The 21,341-nt window shown below is 39.5% G+C and overlaps 2 protein-coding genes across 2 annotated transcripts in view; one reads left to right on the top strand and one right to left on the bottom strand.

The window, feature by feature from the left end:
* The window catches only part of camkvl (CaM kinase-like vesicle-associated, like), a 48,684-nt gene extending 27,406 nt beyond the window's left edge, over nt 1-21,278 (top strand). The window contains exons 2-11 of the mRNA XM_077513556.1: nt 6,491-6,597; nt 7,877-8,008; nt 9,640-9,714; nt 10,338-10,476; nt 12,552-12,672; nt 12,949-13,024; nt 13,107-13,243; nt 14,295-14,373; nt 14,462-14,549; nt 19,050-21,278. Of these exons, the coding sequence (XP_077369682.1) occupies nt 6,503-6,597; nt 7,877-8,008; nt 9,640-9,714; nt 10,338-10,476; nt 12,552-12,672; nt 12,949-13,024; nt 13,107-13,243; nt 14,295-14,373; nt 14,462-14,549; nt 19,050-20,339 (2,232 nt within the window). The 5' untranslated portion in view covers nt 6,491-6,502 and the 3' untranslated portion in view covers nt 20,340-21,278. The remainder of the gene's footprint in view (nt 1-6,490; nt 6,598-7,876; nt 8,009-9,639; nt 9,715-10,337; nt 10,477-12,551; nt 12,673-12,948; nt 13,025-13,106; nt 13,244-14,294; nt 14,374-14,461; nt 14,550-19,049) is intronic.
* LOC144014067 (uncharacterized) overlaps nt 1-21,341 on the bottom strand; it is a 491,860-nt gene that overhangs the window by 271,782 nt on the left and 198,737 nt on the right. The gene's annotated exons all lie outside the window — the stretch shown is intronic.

The raw sequence follows: 21,341 nt of genomic DNA, 5'->3' as shown, positions 1-21,341 counted from the left end.
TCAAAGGAAGGAGCCAACCATAAGCCATGAATATAATCCACGATATAGATTCATATCAGAATAAAAAGAAAAAAACAACAACAGTCCTTTCAAGAAGCTAAACATCTTTTAGAGCCACTTGAAAATTGCACCATAAATAAAGAAGTCATTTTAAGTTTCACTGATAGTGGCTTGCATTAATGTGCCATGCTCAATATCTCCTGCTAATCATTGAATTTGTTCCAGACTGAGTTGATGTGATTTGGATCCACTTGTGGCAGATCCAGACAGACTGTCCTTTAAGATAATAGCACTACTTACTAACAGTAATCACATCTTTGTCTGCATAGATATGCAGTGACCCATCCCCCTTCAATGTACCATGGACACCCATTTATAGACTTGCCAGCAAGGGGCAAAAATATGTAGAAAAGAAAGGGTTACATTCTGTAACTAAACATACAAACAAAAACAGTGTTTTTTTTCGTTTTGTTTTTTTGTTTGTTTTTTTTAATTCAACTCTTTGTTGTTGAAGGCTGGATCTTTTATACATAATATGCATTGAGTGTGAAATATATTAAGATTATATTAATATATAAAGAGGAATTCCACCTTAAACATTATATGTGACCTCACTAGTCTAAACATGACATTCTAATTAATATTACATTTTTGGATTATGCTGAGTTATGCTGCAAAATCCAGCCATTTTTATGCATCTCGGGATGTCTGTGGGGGGGGTGGCGCATTTTGCCACATGCTGTCAACTGAAGATGGCATCACAGTTGCTCAGGGCTCTAACTACAACCAATCACAGCTCAATTGTTTTCTGTAGCTGAGCTGTGAGTGGTTGTTACCTGAGACCTGAGCAACCGTGATGTCATTTTCGACAGCAAGTGGCAAAATGGCCGCCTTCTGATATTGATAAAAACTACTGGATTTTGCTGCTTAACTCCTATTCCACTAATGCAATATTAGCCAGAATTCCGTATTTAAAGTAGTTGGGTTGCATAGAACATATTATCGTCAATCTTTTTTTTTTTTTGACTTCTCCTTTAAGATACTGTTATGTATTTGGTTCCATAGAAAAACAGACATATGCATGTATATTTTATACCTATTTAACGTGGAATTTTTGTCATACAGCAGGTCAGGAAGCGTGTGATCTCTTGTGGACGTCCAGTAGCGTTGATAAAATATTGTGGGTCACCTCCATCAAAAGTTTTAATGCCCATCCCTGTATACTCCTTATCAAACAGCAACTTTAGTCAAATATAAAGTGTCCTCATACGCTGGTGAATAATTTTTAAGTTTCTTCATCTGATAGAAAATCTGACAACTGAAAGTATTATACAGAGGACAATGGAATTTTTTAAAAGTTGTTTTCAAAGTTCTTGTTTTTTTTTTTTTTTGGTATTTTACCAGACTAACGTAGCTAGACTGCAATTGGCTGGCAACCAGTTCAGGGTGTACCCCGCCTACTGCCCAAAGCCGGCTGGGATAGGCTCCAGCAGCCCCGTGACCCTTGTGAGGAGCAAGCAGTTAAGAAAATGGATGGATGGAACTTAGCTAGAATAGTTTGTTTTGCAACGTTGTGAGTTGCCGTAGGATGGAATGCAGCCCACTCCCAGCCAATCGAAGCAGCTCGCCTCATTCCGTTTAAAATCAAGGCAGTCAAGGCACATACAGTGCTTGACTTTGCTGGGGTTCATGCATGAAGGGTGCGTGTCCAGATGATACAGTCAGCCGCTCATGTGACGTGGGCAATTAGACTCACCCCTCCCTAGTCTCCCCCAGTTGTGATGCACAGTCAGGGGTTGATATTGAAATATTTTTAAGATGATAATGACTAAAATTCCCACGACCCTCATGAGTATTAGCGGTTCAGATAATTGATGGATGGATGGATGATAATTTATTCAATTAATTGATTTCTAAAATGATTCAGACGGATTGTCTCACGCTGTTGTCATATATATGAATGAAATACGATAAAATCCACCACACGTCCACGAGCGCCGAATCTGCCTGCGTCATGATCAAATCCACCAAAATCGCGGTATGCCAACTGAGCCAAGGGTTAGACCTGGTTTGGCCCAGTCTCAAATCTAGTCTACTTTTTCTACTAGTCTGCTTAATTGCAAGGCGTGCAGCTGCACCTGTGTGGGGTTATATTATAATTTGAATTAGTATTTTAAAATAGTGCTGCACGGTGGTTGACTGGTTAGCACATCTGTCTCCCAGTACTGAGGACTCGGGTTCGAGTCCAGGCTCGGACCTTCCTGGGTGGAGTTTGCATGTTCTCCCCGTGCCTGCGTGGGTCTTCTCCGGGTACTCCGGTCTCCTCCCACATTCCAAAGACATGCATGACAGGTTAATTGGGCGCTCCGAATTGTCCCTTGGTGTGCTTGTGAGTGTGATGGTTGTTCGTCTCTGTGTGCCCTGCGATTGTCTGGCAACCAGTCCAGGGTGTCCCCCGCCTACTGCCCAAAGCCAGCTGAGATAGGCTCCAGCACCCCCGCGACTCTTGTGAGGAATAAGCGGTCAAGAAAATGGATGAACGGATGGATAACAGTGATGTGTTCAAAATAAAAATAAATATGTGAGACTTTTTTTTGGTTAAATGTAATTTTTGATTCAATTTGGTAATTATTTTGAAAAAAAAAAAAAAGATTTTCACTTATCACTTCCAATATATATTTTGACATTTTAGGTCTTTTTTTTTTCTCATTTTAAATCTTTTTATTTTTTATTTTATTCATGTATTTAATTATTTATTTGTTCAGTTTTTCAGTTTGTGTATGAATTATGCTGTAGCCTACAAATAAACTTGTCCTTGGTGCAATACAGGCATCGCTATATTTCAATGGGGACGTTTTTGTTTGTTTCCAACAGCATTGATTAAACTCTATTCAAATCAAGCCTCACTTTCACCTTCCGCGAATCTGTCATGGGAATGTTGTTGCATTTACATAATCTTCTCACAAAACTCGGCCCTGCTCTGAATTACCCCGGCACACATATGGGCGCGCATGCGCACCCCAACATTCATCATCCAAGTCCAACTCTGATCAGCGCATGTGGACATATCTGCTTTGACCTTTGTACTTTATCGCTCCAACTGACACGTTCATGAATACACATGCAGACTCACATACGCCCATAGTGTATCCCAGTGCTCTGGATTAGAGATACAGATTAGAGATTAGGGCCAGCAGCGGGATTACACAATTCTCCCAAGTCCCGCCTATCCTGAAGCGTCTCACGCCTGATCATCTGCAATGGTGATGGTACATACAGAAAGAAGGGGGGTGGGATTTCACATCATTGCATTGATATTTGTTCCATAATCCTAAATTAGCACTCTCAAAATGTCATTACCGCTGAGGATTTTCATTGTTTTCTGTTCTAACCATTCTCCATTTGTTATCTGTTCTTGTCTTCCTCTGTCGGCTAATCTTCAAAAACCCAATTCTGAAGTGGTTGCAGCCTTATTAGTTTTTAATAACCTCGGTTCATCAACGCTCTCTCGAAAAGTGATCCCATCGCTTCTACTTGGTCAGTTTTATGGATTCATTTTCAGACAGATGCCGATAAAGCGCCCAGAACTATCCACTCAATTGAAAGGCCAAGATTAATAGTAAAGTAATCAAGTCAAGTAATCAGTAGTCAAGTCCATGAATAGGAACATTGACAACATTGTAGTGGTTTTGGCTCTAAACACCACCAACATTGATTTGAAATTAAAGGAACAAGATGTGCGTTTACAGCAGACTTTCATCTTTAATTTGAAGGGATTTATATCCAAATCAAGTGACCGATGGAGTAAATGTACGTGCCTTCCGCTTTTGAAGTGAGCAAAAGTAATGGGACAGTTGACTGCTTAGCTGGCTCATGTCCAGGTGGGCATGTAAGGGCAGCCAATGAAACTGGTTCGCGTGTCATTATTTGATGAGGTGACTGTTGACAAAAGCAGCAGGATGAATTTTGAAATGTTTCAGGCAATATAATCTGCTTCAGAATTCATTGGTCGGCGCTTTGCAGCAGAGATGGACAGTAACCCCAAGCATTCTGTGAAAGCAATAAAAGAGTTTTATAAGGCAAAGAAGTGGAATGTTATGCAATGGCCAAGTCAGTCACCTGAACTGAATCCCCTTGAGCACGCATTTCACTTGCTGAACTGAATTTGTCCATTACTTTTGGTCGTTTATAATGTGCACAAGTATTAAGCGATTAAAATTTGTAATCGTAATTAATCACATGACTTCAATTGTTAACTCGTGATTTATCGCAAATTTTGTTCTAATGGTAGAATAAAATGTACAATATTTTTCCCCTAAGTTTTCACACTCTTGTTAACATAAAAGTTGAAAAAAAAATCTAATAGAAATATGGCTGCATCTTTTAGTCATTGATACAGTAATTTCATAATAATTCATGAAATTGAGTTAAAAATTTAAAAGAGGCTGTAAAAAAATTATTGTGATATTTATTTGTGGTGAGGTCACTTTTCTGCCACTAAATGGCATAATTGCATTTGTAAGGCGTTGGTGACAGCTCAGTGCATTTTTGTTTTCATATTAAGAGCTATCAAATCTTTAACATGAAGTAACTTGTGAAATTCTGCACAATATTTAAAATTGTAAAATACAACTTGACCCCAGTCTCCACAATAGGGGTGGGAACCTCTGGGTACCTCACGATACGATACGATACGATACGATACGATACGATACGATACGATACGATACGATACGATACGTGATACAGGGCTCACGATAACGATCATCTCACGATGACGATACTGCAATTATCGATATATTGGTCAGGAAATAAGTCGACGATAATCACGATAAAGCTACTCAAGACTAGGGATGTAACGATATGCAAACATCACGACACGATATTATCACGATATGAAGGTCACGATACGATAATTATCGCGATATTGTTGGCGATATTTAAAAAAGATCACAATATTGTAAAGAAGAGAGTTCATACTAAAAACAAGCACAATATTGTGCTTTTGTACATAACAGAAATGCATATGAACCACCTACAATCTCTAATAACAATACTGAGGCACTTATTTGCTAATGCAAGCACACATTGATCGCTTCACAAGCAAATTAGGTTCCCCTTCATCTGATAATTAGCATAGATTTTAAACATAGAAGGCCGAAACATCCCTAATGAAAATTAAATTGCACTAATAAAATAGCCACTAGAGGGTGCTAGAACTGCACAAATGGAAATCAACCTTTTTAACAGATGTGTTCCTTTTAAATACTGTGAACATGACGACAACGATATTGTGGCAGTTTTAATATCACGATATTGCCCTTATCGTGACATCCCTACTCAAGACATAAACTGATGTTTTTTCCAATGACAAAATAGTGTATTTTTGTACCATCACTGAAAAACCACATTAAAACTGGTGTCTTCCTCAGAGTGAGCAATTTAGTTTATTTTTTTATGTATTAAACAAATACAAATGTCTTCTCAACAAAGAACTTTTTGTGAACAAATTTGTATCTTTCTTAAACATAATTGTCATACAACATGCCAGTCAGTTACATAGTCAAATTTATTACTGCTAAATGTTGACGTGGATGTATCTGCTGTGTTGCAACTGGAAGTACAGGATTTCCAAGTAAGGGGCTGTCATTAATGGTGCGTTAAAAAATGTTGTGGCGTTAATGGAACTTTAAATTAACTCCATATTAATGCATTCATTTTGACACCAAACTGTTGTAACTCTCACAGCTGATTTGGATGTAAATATGCTCAAATTAAAGTTGAGTATCTGCAGTTCCACTGTGATGTTTAGCGGCAAAAAGAGTAGAATTGTGTCAATGTCCCAATATTTATGGGCATAACTGTACATCTAGTAAATGTTGGAGTCAGTGTTGCTGTAGAACAGGAGCGTGCAGTTGGAAGACATGGCGTTATCTTCCACACAGTGTCTAGGATGTGGGTGGGTGAAGGAGGAGGTGCACCATATTGATTGCTGATTCACTACTTCTCTTACCTGGATGTTTTCGGACACACTTATTTTAGAATGGACTTCATATTGCGTGTGTTTGCGTGTGCATGTCTGTGTGCCATCTGTATTCAGCAATATCACGAGATGAGTGAAAAGTCAACTCAAAACTCATCTAACCTAGGCTTTAAAGGAAATTACCTTGTAACATGAATATACAGACGAATTCAAACTTTCTTTCAACTGCAATCAGTGTTGCTCATTTCCCCAGCCGCTCCAGGCGCAAACACACGTTGACCTTTGTAATGCTTCATTTGAACATGAATGATGACGCAAATAACCAACAGAGGGAAGAGAAGCTTAGTGAAGACGCAGTCTCTGTTGACAAGGCTGGCATGCAAAACCAGAATCTTTAGTACGTTTAATTCAATTTTGCATACCTGAAATGTCATTAAACATTTTAGCAACATTATTAGCCAATTAATGTGTGCTTTTGTTGCTGTGTGTGCTTTCTGTATTTGCTAGGTGAATGCCGTCATGCCATTTGGGTGCCTTGCTCTGCGAGATGGGCAGACTTATGATAGTATATCCGATGTGACAGACAAATATGAGATTGGTCAGGTTCTCCGAGCGTAAGTACCATAAATCTTTGTATAAATGTGTTTTGACGCCTTCCTCTTCTGCAATGTTTAATTCATTGACGCTCACATTCGTATAGATAAACAGTATGCATAAAAAAGGAATTGTGTCTGGAGCTTCAATTTTGGGGGGGCTTGAGAATCCAATCATTAATTTAGAAGGAGTGAAGTTGATAGTGTGAAGCCTGCAAGATTTATTTCTGCTAACTTCTCAAAGTTGGCCAACCAACTGAATAATTTTGCTCATGGTTGTGGCGTGAAAATCACGGCTGCTTTTTCGCCCTACTGAAAACCTTTCTTGACACATTGCAGCCACACATGCACGCACACGCTCACACGTACACAGCCATATGGCAACGTCAGCATCTGGCCTCAGAGATTTGTGCGGACCTTTTATATAACATATTGAAGCACAAACTTAAGTGCACTTTATCACGTGGTAAAGAGAAGATCTGTGTTCTAATTGTTTTGGATTTTTTTTTTTTTAGAATATTTAATTAACATGTCATGAGCCTCACATTCAACAAATAATTATATCCTCCTGACTACCAAGAAAAAAAAAATATATTGTCCAATCATGTTTATTTTGATATTCCCCAATTTTTGTGAAGTAACTGGAATAATGCAAAAGAATTTTTGGGGAAAAAAAAGGTTTTATTTTTAAGCTATAATGTGTCCACTACAGAGGACATTTTTTAAAACGTAAATGCTCGGCTCAAATATAGTTAAAATAATTCAACCAACACTTTAATGTGTTCTTAAGCGTCTTATAGAAAACATGCTAACAACATTTAAAGACTCCATTTGTTCAATAAAAAGTGTTATACACTTACTTTTCCTCTTCCCTAAAAAAGTGCTTGCACTGAGGGAAGCCATTTTCTTTTGTGATGCAATCAAAAGGTAGCAAAGCCCCACCCCTACACATGTGGTATCATTGGAAAGCTCTGAATGTCATCTATAGAGCACAAAAAGAGTTAATTCAATCGTATGCACTGAGTGGGAGATATTCAGGTTTAAAAAGGTCCACTACAGAGGACAAATTTGAATTGCCGGTAGTCAGGAGGATACGAACACCATTTCCTCTGCTGCCTTTCATAACAGAAAAATTAAAAATAAATAAATAAATTTGTCATCTCACTGCTTTTCAATTTATTTCAAACCTGACATGTTTAGAAGTTGATGTCTCGAATTTTTGTCACGTCAAAATCATTTTAAAGCTTAAGTCCAATCAGTATTTTATTTTTTTTTTTTGTGTGTTGTTCTTGTGACATAGGAAGGAGTTCTGTGAGCTGTGCCTGGCTAAGGACAGACAAACAAACAAAGTGTTTGTCTGCAAGAAATTCCTCAAGAAAGACGGCAGGAAAGTCCGCAAGGCCGCCAAGAACGAGATCATGATCCTGAAATTGTACGCAGTCGGAAGTATCATTGAGGAGCAGAGGGAGTAGAAAGAGAGAATTTCAGATTTTCTTTCTTCATTTTTTTCAGTTATAATTAATAAATTGTGCGACATCAATAATTCCCATCCACTGTGCCCCGACACAATTGGTGTTGTGAGTTTGCAATTTTCAAAAAAAATAAAAATAAATTTAAAAAGTTGCTTATTTTCATGTTTGTTAAAACAGTCATTGTGACTTGACTGTAGTACGATAAATATGATCTCCGACATCAGCGATCTCTGGCCTGATCTTGTACCTCTAATTTGATATACAAGAAACCACAGTGGCGAGGAAATACGACCAATTAGAGACAAAAGGCGGGACTCATGAGGTGTCAATCATTTGCCAGAAAAGCAACTTATTGGTAATGGACTGTTGCTATATCACAAAATGTAATCATTTGAAGCCGTTTTTTAAATTTTATTTTTATTTATTTATTTATTTATTTTTTACCAAGGCTGCAGGGTGTGCCTGCAAATGACTGTCACCATGTAAGTCCCACCCTCTATCTTTTTGTTATTTATTATTTTTTTCAGGAATCATTTTATCATGTACTAATCAAGTCCTAATTACTGTTTTCATAAATATAACAAAAAGTGTTTTTTTCTTAAATTACAAACTCTGTCTTTAACTCGTTTGTGCCCAAAAACGTATAAATAGGTTCTATTTTAAATGTTTTAAGTGTCCCAAATACGTATTTTTATGTTTTTATGTTTTTTCATACAGAGCATACAGAAGGCTTTGATGCCCGCTCTAAACTGCAGAGAATGGTTGAAGAAATGATAGCTATTACACAAACAGCCAGCAAGTGGCAGCAGAGCAGAATAACCAGAGCCATGTTGGGGGAAAAAAAGCTCAATTACTCACAATTCTAAATAGATTTGTGAATAATGATGAAACATTCTAATGCTAATTGCTGCAAAACAGAAACCGATAGAAATGTACTTTTTTTCCTGATGAACGAAGAGACCTTAATCTTTCTTTTGGTAGGTTCCATGGTTTTATAACAATAAAACATAATATTCTGCGGGCCTTGCAAAATCAGTCAAAATCCAGTAAAGCCGGGAGTGAAGGGGATTGCTTCTGTCAAAATGGCTGGGAGTGAAATTAACTGCTCAAAAGGTTATTATTCATTTACTTAAAATACTGTAACGTAATATCTTCATTTAACTACTCTATATATGGCAATAATATATGTACAATAGCAGTCATTTGCAATGATTCCCCCCTCAAACAAAAAAAACAAACAAAAAACTATCCACTACAACTATAAATAGTGCTGACTAATTTGTCTATAAAATTGAAATCGCACCACTGCAGAAGAGCATTGAGGATTCTCTGACTGCGAGAGTGACACTGCCACCAACTATAATGGATGTGCAATTACCAGCAAAAAAATATATTTATTAAAAAAAAATAAAAAATAAAACAAACAAACAAAAAAACATGGCCCGCCCCCATATTTGAGAAGTACTGTACTATAGTGACATGCTCTTCCACTGGTGGGCAGAAAGTGCAATTAAACAATAAATTGAGATGACATCATCTTTATTTGAGTATTTATATTTTTTCTGTCATATCATATTTTATGCTTTTCTAGGGTAAACCACCCGAACATCCTCCAGCTCATAGATACATTTGAGACCCGGAAAGAATACTACATCATCCAGGAACTGTGAGTGTGTCTTAGCAGTTTTTCTGAGTACAGTTCTTGAATGTCCATGCATGTAAACGGTCAAGCCGAAATCCATTAGCTGAAGGGGCCGGGCAGCGCATAAGCTGTTATTACTGTGTGCTCTGGTGTCAAGTCCACCACAACAGAGAGAGCTGTGAGATTTGATGAGATATTTGCTCTTTCTAACACTCTACACTACTCATTGCCCCTGAAGCGATGCTTTACCTTAAGAGGATCGATATGCCGAGTGCAGCCAGCCGAGCGTGTGTTTGCAACTTCTTGTCACGCAATAACTGCAAATGTGTTGGAAAGGCGTTTTGGTTGAGTTAGGAGAACTCGGACGGACAGATCGGGTTATTGCAGTCGTGCTTTGGGCAACGCACAGCTGCCTTACCTATCATTAATAGTCCTTCCAAAGATAAGTAATGAGCTGGCTCCCGTTGTTTTAATTGCTCACAGTGGTACTACGTGGAAGCAGATTGTCTTACTAATAGGATAAAAAAGGAGCAAACGCAGGATTTTTCGACTGCCTGAAAAGCGATTTATGGCATTGCAACATGTGGCTGACAGCAGCAAACTTTGCTCTGTGTTCATGTTCGTGCATGTGTGTTTTTACCCAACAGGGCCACGGGGGGAGATGTCTTTGATTGGATTCAGGACCAAGGCAACTACACGGAAAGGGACGCCTCCAATGTCATCAGGCAGGTCCTGGAGGCTGTGGCATATTTGCACTCGCTCAACATTGTCCACAGGAACCTGAAGGTACTCACAAATTCTGCCATTTCTCAGAAGAATCTTTGGCTTTGATGACCAAACCATCATCCAAAGTGCCCATTTGGACCTAAAAGGACATTCAGTGATCTCTAGCGCCATCTAGTGGTGAACTAATAAATCATCCATCCATCCATTTTCTTGACCGCTGATTCCTCACAAGGGTCACGGGGGCTGCTGGCGCCTATCTCAGCTGGCTATGGGCAGTAGGCGGGGGACACCCTGGACTGGTTGCCAGCCAATCGCAGGGCACACGAGACGAACAACTCACAAGCACACCTAGGAACAATTCGGAGCGCCCAATTAACCTGCCATGCATGTCTTTGGAATGTGGGAAGAGACCGGAGTACCCGGAGAAGACCCACGCGGGCACGGGGAGAACATTCAAACTCCACCCAGGAAGGTCCGAGGCTGGACTCGAACCGGAGACCTCAGAACTGGGAAGCGGACGTGCTAACCACTCGACTACCGTGCCGCCCCTAATAAATCATTCATTTTAAAATATGTTGTATCGCATAAACATATATATATATATATATATATATATATATATATATATATATATATATATATATATATATATATATATATAAAATCATATAGTCATCACTAATAATATGACATGGCTGTTGTCTCACCTAAATAGAGCTGCCATGTTACGCTGCCATCTTCCTGCTATGGATGCCCAAAGGACAACTTGTGTCCAATCCAATGGGTCGTCCGCAGCTTAGCCTCCAGGTGGTCGTCAGTAACTCCCGTGATCCGAGCCCGTCGCTTGTCACCTGTCTGCTTTGCTATTGCAAGCTTTTTTTTTGTTTTTGTTTTTTTTTGGGGTTTTTTTAGCCACTCCAGCCTATGGCAACGACTCCCGCTAGCCGCTCTTGTTAGCTGCTCCGGCTAATTCCGGCTCATTCGGTCTTTCGGAGTCACTCGCCGGGCTGCCACATCGCCGTCGCTGGCCGAGATGCTCGTTTGCTCACGCAAAATAATAAGAATTGGTTTTCGGCTTGAGAAATGTGATCTCTTTGACCCACCTTCTTGTGCTTGCTCCTGTGTGCTTCTAATGCTATTTTTTGACCATTAGATGGCACTATAGGGATCACTGAACGTTCCTTCTAAAGGTGCCCAATGCAGGAAAATAATTTTACAGGGCCACTGATAGAGAGAATTTGGCCAACTCTGTTTCAAGCATGGTAACAAGATGGCGTCCATGTGTCATGTGACCAGCAGTTGGCTGTGATTGGTCAACTGCTGCGTGGTCACATGACATATGGACGCCATCTTGTTACCCTGCTGAAACCGAGTTGGCCAAACTCTCTATCAACGGCTTTGTGATTTTTAGAATCGCTACTGCCACGTGTGGCCGAAAAATGACGTTGCATCCGCAGACTGAGCGTGGGAAATTCGAACACAAATCCAGTGTTAAAACTATTGGCCAAAGGTTTGTAGGAGTACCCATTGTGAACGGCTAAGGCGTTAAACCTGATAATTAGAAGACGTTTGAATCATAAATAGTCAAGTCAAAAGGCTATTGTAAAGATATATTTGGACAAATTTCTACATTGCGCAGCTTTAAATGTCCTCTTGTGGTAGAAGGAGGAATTTTCTTTTAGGCTTCACTGTATGTGGAATTGACTTGATTTTATTATATTTTTGTTCGTATATTTTTTTTATTGTTTATGAGGTTTGTACGCAACATGTGTTTCAGTATGAAGATTAAAACACAGCAATGACATTTGTGATCTAAAAGGGGTCTTCTTGATTCATAATGTTTCAGCATCCAGCATCATTATCAGTCATAATAGTATTTGTTAGAGTCATAACATTTTGAGGGTTTTTAGACCTTTCGAAAAGACTAAATAATTTGACATTCAAGTAGAAGGGGAAATGAGCTGACCTATATAAACACTAATCAGTTGTAGTGTATATTTCAGATTTCAGACATACTCAGATTTCGAGTTTCAATGTTTATGTTTTGTGTTCTTGTTGTAATGCTCCTTGTGTTTTATTTTGTTCTAAATGTGTGATATTTTTGTTTTCTTTTTTGTCCCTCCCACAACACTTAGCTGGAAAACCTAATGTACTACACTGAAAACAACCACAACAAAGTAGTCCTGCGAGATTTCTATCTGTCTCGATTTGAGAATGGGCCCATCACAGAACCCTGCGGCACACCAGAATACTTGGGTAAGATTTGATCACTTCACTAGACATAATAATTAGAATTTGTAAAATCACACAGACATATAGCTTGTGTTTTTTATTGCATTTTCTACACAACTTTTCAATTTTACACTTTACTTTGAAATTCTCATATTTCCCTCAATGTTAGGTTGTACTACATCCTAACCATCCTACCAATAAATAAACTAAAATGAAGAGTGAAACCACGAGCTGGGCAGTATGATGAACATAATAAGATGCGACACGGAGTATATTCACTTTTTCTGTACCATCCCACAGCACCTGAAGTAGTGGCTCGTCATCGGTATGGCCGACCTGTGGACTGCTGGGCTGTGGGCGTCATTATGTTCATACTGTAAGTCTTCAAACATTTGTACAAATTGACCAGTTACAACTTATCTTTTTCTGTATCAGCTGACGAATAGTTTTCTTTTCAGATTATCGGGTAACCCTCCTTTTTATGATGAAACCGAAGAGGAAAATACAGATCTACATAATCGCATCATTTTCTGTCGAATTGTTGCTGGTGATTTTGAGTTTGATTCTCCATACTGGGACGACATCTCCCCTGCAGGTACAAGCTTTCACCACACGATGGCGACAAATATTTTCAATTAGATTACATTTCCTATCGCAACAGTGAACTTATCACGTGTTTAGATATTATCACAGTTTTACTAAATTAAGCATTTAATAATAATAATAATAATAATAATAATAATAATAATAATAATAATAATAATAATAATAATAATAATAATTCATGACATTAAGGCATTGCAAGATGTTTGATATACATTATATAAATATAAAATCAATCACCTCTGCGGACTTTTGACATAAATATATTAATTATATCGACACAGTCACACTGGGTTGCGATTGAACAACATTGCAAGATGACCATTCTACCACTGAGTCGCACCTACCTGTTGTTTTTTCCAGAATTATTCTGGTAATAACAGCTACCATTTTTTTTTCTGTAAGAAACAAAAAATTGTTAAAGTATACTGATAAAATAAATCAATTTTAAATGAATATATTACATTTAGTTTAACCTCTGTATACATGTTTTTTTACTGTATACAGTACCTAAATATTCTTATCTGTAATATGAATTTCTGCGATTGGCTGGCAATCAGTTCAGGGTGTACCCCGCCTACTGCCCATAGTTAGCTGGGATAGGCTCCAGAACCCCCCGCGACCCTTGTGAGGAGCAAGCGGTTCAGAAAATGGATGGATGGATGTAATATGAATTTGTAAATTGTGTGTTTCTTTTGGTATACACAAAATGTCCCAAAGAACCTACTGATAAAAAATGTTATTCTAACACTCTGCTATGATGTAATTTTAACTGTATCCCAATGTTTTTGTTTTTATCTGTTAGTTTTTAAATTACAGTAATTTGTGAATTCTCCCCAGAAGTGTGATTATTTTATTGTCAAATCGGTTCAGTTTTACAACATTAGTGTAAATTACACAATCTTTCATTGTTTTTGTATGTATTTATTTATTTTTTAATGTCATGATTTTACAGAAATTCACTTAGACATTTTTTATAGTGATCATTTCCTCCCTACCTTTACATGACTGCATGTTGAGCTTGGTTGTATTGACTCTTTCAGCGAAGGAGCTGGTCTGTCGACTCATGGAGGTGGACCAGATGCTGAGAATCACAGCGCAAGATGCACTTTGGCACGAATGGTATTAGCGTTCAAGTCGTCACATTGTCTCAAAGATGCAAACGTTGTATCACATTTTGGTCTCACATGTTGCGTGCTGCTCTTGTCAGGATCGCAGGTAACGGCGCATCAGAGAAGAACCTGAAGGATGGTGTCTGCGCCCAGTTTGAGAAGAACTTTGCAAAGGCCAAATGGCGGGTAGGAAGTGAAGCTCACTTTCCATCACTTTACATAAAAATGACGTTAATGTACAGATGCTGGCTAAGATTCAGGGAGGAAGTAGTAGAAAATGGAAGCAGTAATCAAGTTGACACGACTGAAATATAAATTATTGACATTTATGGGCACAATGTTAGCACAACAAATCAAGCAATTTTTTGCTTAAAATAATTTGCTGAATTCTTTTCTTTTTTTGTTTAGCTTTTTAGTTGGTGGGACAACAGTTCTATAAACTCTTATTTGTGAAATGCAGGAATGGCAATTTTCACATTATCAGCAAAACTTTAAAATATTTATTTAAATTGTCCAACTTGAAAATTTATCAAAGATTGTTGCCTAGAAAAGTTGAGTTCACTTTTTTCTTCTCTCTTTCCCCATATAATTTCCAGGAGTTGAAGGTATTGTAGATCATTATGATAGAGAATGGAAGGACAGAGCGTGGGTGGAACTGCACATTCACAGTCTGGAATGATTCAGTAAAAAAAAAAAAGCATCTCTCTGTGGCTGAATGTGTATTTGAATTGACTATTTTCAGAGTAAAAGCAAACCCGAAGAAGAAAAAAGGCAGTCAGCCATGAGATGTGTTGATCATGTCTTGACTGGTGAAGGTCTCCTCATGAGCTCTGTCCATGTTGCACTTTCACTCTGCCTGTCCCAGAAGAATCGATCCACTGTCCCACTTTTTTTCCTTTTCACAGTCAAAAGTTCAAAGTGCTCTGCTCCTTTCCGACTCCTCATCTGCACTCAATAGTTGCTCAAATAAGATAATGATCAGCAACAGGGATGTTGGAATGTTTGAGTATACAGTAGTTATTATGTTGGTGTGGATAAGGAGAGAGTCAAATGGAAAGGATGTGGCGGCTGTAAACCACTGTGGACCGTTTCAATGTAATGATTCAATGTCCAAGGCCCTCTGTCATTCCTCGTATCAAAATCCACATTGCACCTCAATGTTGCGTTGGCACTACTAAACTACAAGCTGCTTCGTCATATGAGCGTCATTTCTGTGTTACACAGGCTTCCAGGTAATCCTTTCCCTGGTTTTGAAACATCTTTTGAGAGCCCACGTTTTCCCAAATTCCTTCAGTGTTTACAGTCATTAAATGTGTCACGTAAGCAAATGAGGAATATGGGACGATGGGGTCTTGAGACGGATTCACACCAGGTTGAATTGTAACAAAGCCACCTGGAAGTAAACACAATTCACTCCACGTCAATCACGTCAGAGTGCTTTCTTTGTTTTATTGGTCCTTTAGATGAGCTTTGCCAAATACATGTTGAAGCTTTTCTTTTTTCTTTTTTTTTTACACTTTAATACCCATAATTACACTGGCCAAGTGCCAATACATATTTTAATGATTTCTGGGTAATTTTGGGCTGCTGAATCTGAAAATGACATTTGTTTCATTGAATTGGATCCAGTCTTTGACATCACCTATTTTTTAATTTTGTATACTGCTAATGCATGATTTTCTGAAGTTTTGTTTGATTTTCCCATGAAACATGATTTGCATACAGAAGGCCCGTTGCGATAATGATAGTCGTCTTTCAGGATATTGCATCAAAAATTAAAGGCTAAAATGGCAAAAAAAGAAGAAAAAAAAAGAAAAAGAAAGAATGCTGTATCAACCTCATCAGAGTTGTAGCATAAAGAGAATGCCAACATCATAATTTATGTATTAGCATTTTTTTTTTTTTAACAAAAACATGGACTATGTAAAAAAATAAATAAATAAAAAACTAGAGACAATTTGGAGGGAGTCATTTTCAAGTTCAGCAAGATCAAAATACCCTAAAAGTGTTGAAATTTTCTTGGCACCAAAATGTGTGTTGACCAGTGTTATACACTGTAAAAAGAAAATAGTTGAACCACATTAAGTCTATAAAGAGAATTGTTGACCACTTAATTGAATTGCTTCAAGTGGTAAAACACAATTGAATTACGTTAATAATGCATTTCATTAATAATCCAAGTTAATATATTAAGTTCAATTAATTTTTGTGTATGTATGCGTGCGTTTGCATGCGCGTGCGTGCGTGCGTGTGCGTGCGTTTGTGTGCGTGCGTTTGCGTGGGTGTGTGCGCGTGTGTTTGCGTGCAAATACGTATAAATTTATACTCATTAATTCACCTAAAACCTTCAGAGTCTACTTCAGAGTCTCGCCAGAGTCGTGAGGTTCAAATGGTCAGGAGACCAGAGAAAAGGTCAGAAAAGATAAAAAGAAAAGAAAGATCAATCAAAGTGAAATCCAGCACCGACCAAACACTTCCTGCCTTCCCCATGGTTACAAAATCAAAGTCTTACGCCAACCCCAGAAGCCTCTAAATTCCAACAAATTAACGAGATCTCAAGAGACCAGAGGAAAAACTAGAGAGGAAGGAGGGAAGGATCGATGAGGCAGAGTGAGATCCATAGAAACCAGTACATCTAGTCCATCAAAGTGAAATCCAGCACCAACCAAACACCTCCTGCGTGGTTACAAAACCAGAGTCTTATGCCAACCCCAGAAACCTCAAACTTCCAATAAATTGAGGAGATCTCAAGTGACCAGTAAGTTTAATCACTTGAGTTCATTAAACTTAATGCCTTCAGACCCGCATTTTTTCTGCTGGGCATTTTTTTTTTTTTTTTTTTTATTTATTTATAATTTTCACTCTTTCCCCACATAAGAACAACATGGGAAGAACTGTTGGGATTATCTCATGGTTTTATTTGTTATAGTGGACACCAGGATAGTATGGGTGTAACGTGTTGTAAACTTACCAAGCTTATATGTAACATTTCTAACATGAACATCATGCAAATCAACTTATGATTGTGATTGGTTAGCGAGGATCCAATCATGATGAACCAGAAGTGTTGACATCATCCAAATTTTACGTTTTTATTATTGGTTTTGTTGTGGAATTTTCTAACCTTCCTCTTGCAAGATGAATTCTCACGGTATTCGAGAGTTCACAAACTCCGGAGAATACATATTGTACCGCTTCCGCTGATAACCCCCGTTCCGTTCGGACCAATCACAGAGCGACATTGTGTTTGGGGGCGGGATATGCAACTGTGACGAAAGCAGGAAGCCAGCACCAACGCCGGAGCCAACAAACAAACCTAACATGGACGAATGGACGCTGCAATTAATCCTGTTCTCGCATATTTACTCACCGTTTCCTTGTTGAATGTTGAACAGCGAGGGGCGCTTTGTGCATTTCTAGCTGATAAGGTGTTCGTACTTTTCCCCACTTCGACATGAACGGAGATGACATTTTTATCCGTGGCTGTGATTGGTTAAAACAAACGTGTAGAATGTCGCATCGTCCAATCAGGTCGAATTATTGTACAGAAGGTCCCGTCTTTTCTTGAAAAAATTACTGTGGAGAGGTACACATATCCATCTGGCTATTGCCAGGTTAGGAATTTTCAGTAGTTAGGCAGTTTGTCTTTTGGGTTTCTTTATATTTGAAACTTCAAATATAACACATCTAACAGATCAGTCTACAAGATAGTGGTCTGTGAGGGAGTGTGCAGTAAGAATCATGGGGAGATTCTTTATGCTGCCTGGTTAGGTTTTTTTGGAGGGAGGAGAAAGTGACGGTCAGCTAGACAGGAAAGCAAGCAGCCTGTTCTGAGCAGCCTTATCAGTCAAAGGTCACTTCGATATTGCTTCATGTGCAAGAAGTGAAAAGCCCATTGTTAAAGATGTTACGGGTGTGGTGGTGGACCCAAATGCAGGGAAGCAGAGCGAATAGGCAAAGAATGAGGTCAAAAAAAATGTTTAATGAACAAAAACGAGGAGGCAAAAATGAGCCACAAATTAAGAAACAAAAACAACAAAGTCCAAAAGGGTAAACGAGACAAGGCGTGGAACAAAACCAGCAGCATGACATGAGGAAAATGACAATGAATCGACCCGGACAGAGGGGAGACAAGAGACTAAATACACACACACTAATTGACACAATTAGACACAGCTGGCCCTGGGCAAGACACAAGTGGCAGAGGGTTCTGATTGGTTGACACATGAGGAAGGGCAGACAAACACAGGTGGACAAACTCAGGTTTGACGAGACTGGGGAAGCCCACAAGGACAACATAACAAAACGCAGATCACGACACGAACTCAAACAGGACAAAATCAAACCAAACCAAAATCAAACCCGAGCCATGATAAAAGAAAATACAAGTATCTACAATGCAGTATAAACTTGTTAATACGTGCTAAATTGTTTTCCATAACAATTTAGACACGCAAATATGTCATGTCCACTGCAATCACATGGATACAAAGGTATATATTGACTGGTATTAACTTAATTCAATCGTGTGTTACCACTTGAAGCAATTCAATTAAGTTGGTCAACAATTCTCGTTTTTAAGAGTGTATAGTACCAAACGTTGTATGTATTGTAGGAACAGAAATAGTCATGGCCCATGCTGTATGTGAATAACTTCTGTTATTCTTTTTTCCCCCTGTCTTGCAGAAAGCAATCCGTGTCACCACCTTTATGCAGCGACTGAAGAACTCCGAGTCAGTTGTTGACAGTTCATCTGAGGTGCAGCGCAGTGAAGATGCAGGGGAAGTTACAGGAGGGGTGTCCGAGTTAGCGAGTGACGAGGAGGGTCGCAGGGTCACACAGCGTGAGGTGATGACAAGTGGTGTGCCTTTCGAGGTGACGGTTGAAAACAGGCCACCGGACATTAGCCAGGAAGTTGGAAAACCGGAGGCGGTAAAGGTGCATCTTGAAGTTGCGGCATCTCCATCCTGCGATAAGGTGGGCCCAAAGAAAGCGCCAGACGGTCAAACTAAGAAAACAACGGCCAATTTGGATGAAAACAAAGAATCTAAAATAACGCTTACAGAACACACCAAGCTACCAGACAGCAATTCAGGGCCTCATCCTGACAGAATCCCGACCTCCCCCGATCCCGGCAACAAGCGTACGATGACCGCAACACTTCATGGCCCTCCACCCACACACAAGGATGGAAATGACGGCAGCTGGTGTCAAACGCAACTGCCGGAGGCGGTGGCAGAGAGTTCTGCGGGAGCGACAGCCACTCCGGCAATAGCCACAGATGTCGGTCTTGGTGTTCGCTTAACGGGTGAAGCCAGTCCCGTTTTGAGGAGAGACGGGGACGCCAAGAAAGCAGACCGATATAGTGCGGAGTTTCATATTGCCAGGGAAGGTCCCACACCTGGTCACGGCTGCTACGCAATCGGCAGCACCGCTAGCTTGGGCCGACACGCCACACCGTACAATCGAGACATTGGGACCGTAGGCATGGCGGGGCCTTACGGGAGTCCATATTCCACTTTGTACGCCAGCGGAAGAAGCATGGGGATGTACGGGACAGGGTTGCGTCACGGCGGCGGCGCAGCCACGAGCGACTGGCAAATGGACAGCGTGATTGAGCAGATAGAGAAGCAAATGGTGGCGGTGCTGGAGAAGATCGAAGGAGACATGCCCTCGTTGTTGGAGCAGATCAGCGACTGCCCCCGCGAACCGCTACGCGTCCGCAGCGCGCACGCCTCGCCCGCCACCTCTCGGGCGCGCGCCTCACATCACGCCTCGTCGGAAACCTTGAACGCGCCGCCGCCTCTTCCAACCTCGCCCAGGCCGGCGTTGCCGTCTCTCCCTCGCCTTACGATCCCGCCTCCTTCCTATCCCCCGCCGTCTCCGCCGTCTCAAGACTCGGTCCAGGCTGCAGGAGACAAAGAGTTTGGACAGAGTGGGACAGAATGTTCTGGACATTCCGCCAGAGGGTTATAAAGTAGATGGGAATAAGCTACTAATAAACATGTCACAGACTGGGCTTGGGTATAAATAACGATATTTTCACAAGCTTGACAGGTGACCAGTCCAGATAGGAGTACTGAAAATTGATAGAGGGTAATCCTATTCTCTCTTGTACATCTTGATTTATGGTTACTGTGTTACACAAAGACAGCACATCCACCATCTTTCAAAAGATGTTGTATTACTTGATATGGTCACAAGAAGATGACTTTTTGATATGTTAAGAACCAAATTCTGATAGTTGAGTAAAAGGGAATCAACACAAGCATAACGTAGTATGGAAGCTGTAAAGAGCATGATCCAAAAAAAAAAAAAAAAAAGTGCTATATGCTCACTACACATCATCATTCTGGAATCCAGGCGCTTTGAGTAGTTTGACAAAAATGCACAGCATGGGGTAAAAAAACTAGAATAACACAAATGACGCACCACCATATGAATGATGTCCTGCAAATTGTAAATACATTTACTGTAACTGGTTTCTCAATTCTTGTTATGCTCTGTATTGTAAACTTCCTTGTGTCCAGGCATCTTTTAACATTATTAATCAAGCACTTCCAGTCCTACTTTCGTCTTTATTAATGTAGCACATCATTTAAGATGGAGGCAGGTTGCAGCCAAGTGGACTGATGAAACCTTATCACTGCAATAGAGATTTGTCCTAAATACTCCTGGATCCCTTGAGGACACCCTGCCAAAGGCATCCAAAAATATTACTTAGATATATTTTGGGCATCAAAGAACATAACTTATTTTAGTATCACAAATGTAAAAGTAATGTACATTTTATTCATGCTTTTTTGGGTATATGTTAATTCCATGTTGTGTGCTTTTCTCTGGATCAACCATTCTACCCCAGTGTAAAATATATTGTGTCTGTAAGCCTTTCAATAAAAATAAAAGGAAATATCATCACCGATTTTATTTATTGATGTTTTGACTGGGGGGCGATAAGTAAGTGCATAATAATGACAA

This window comes from Festucalex cinctus, chromosome 2 (assembly GCF_051991245.1).
Source record: "Festucalex cinctus isolate MCC-2025b chromosome 2, RoL_Fcin_1.0, whole genome shotgun sequence".
Classification (NCBI taxonomy): domain Eukaryota; kingdom Metazoa; phylum Chordata; class Actinopteri; order Syngnathiformes; family Syngnathidae; genus Festucalex; species Festucalex cinctus.
This window is presented reverse-complemented; position numbering and strand designations above follow the sequence as displayed.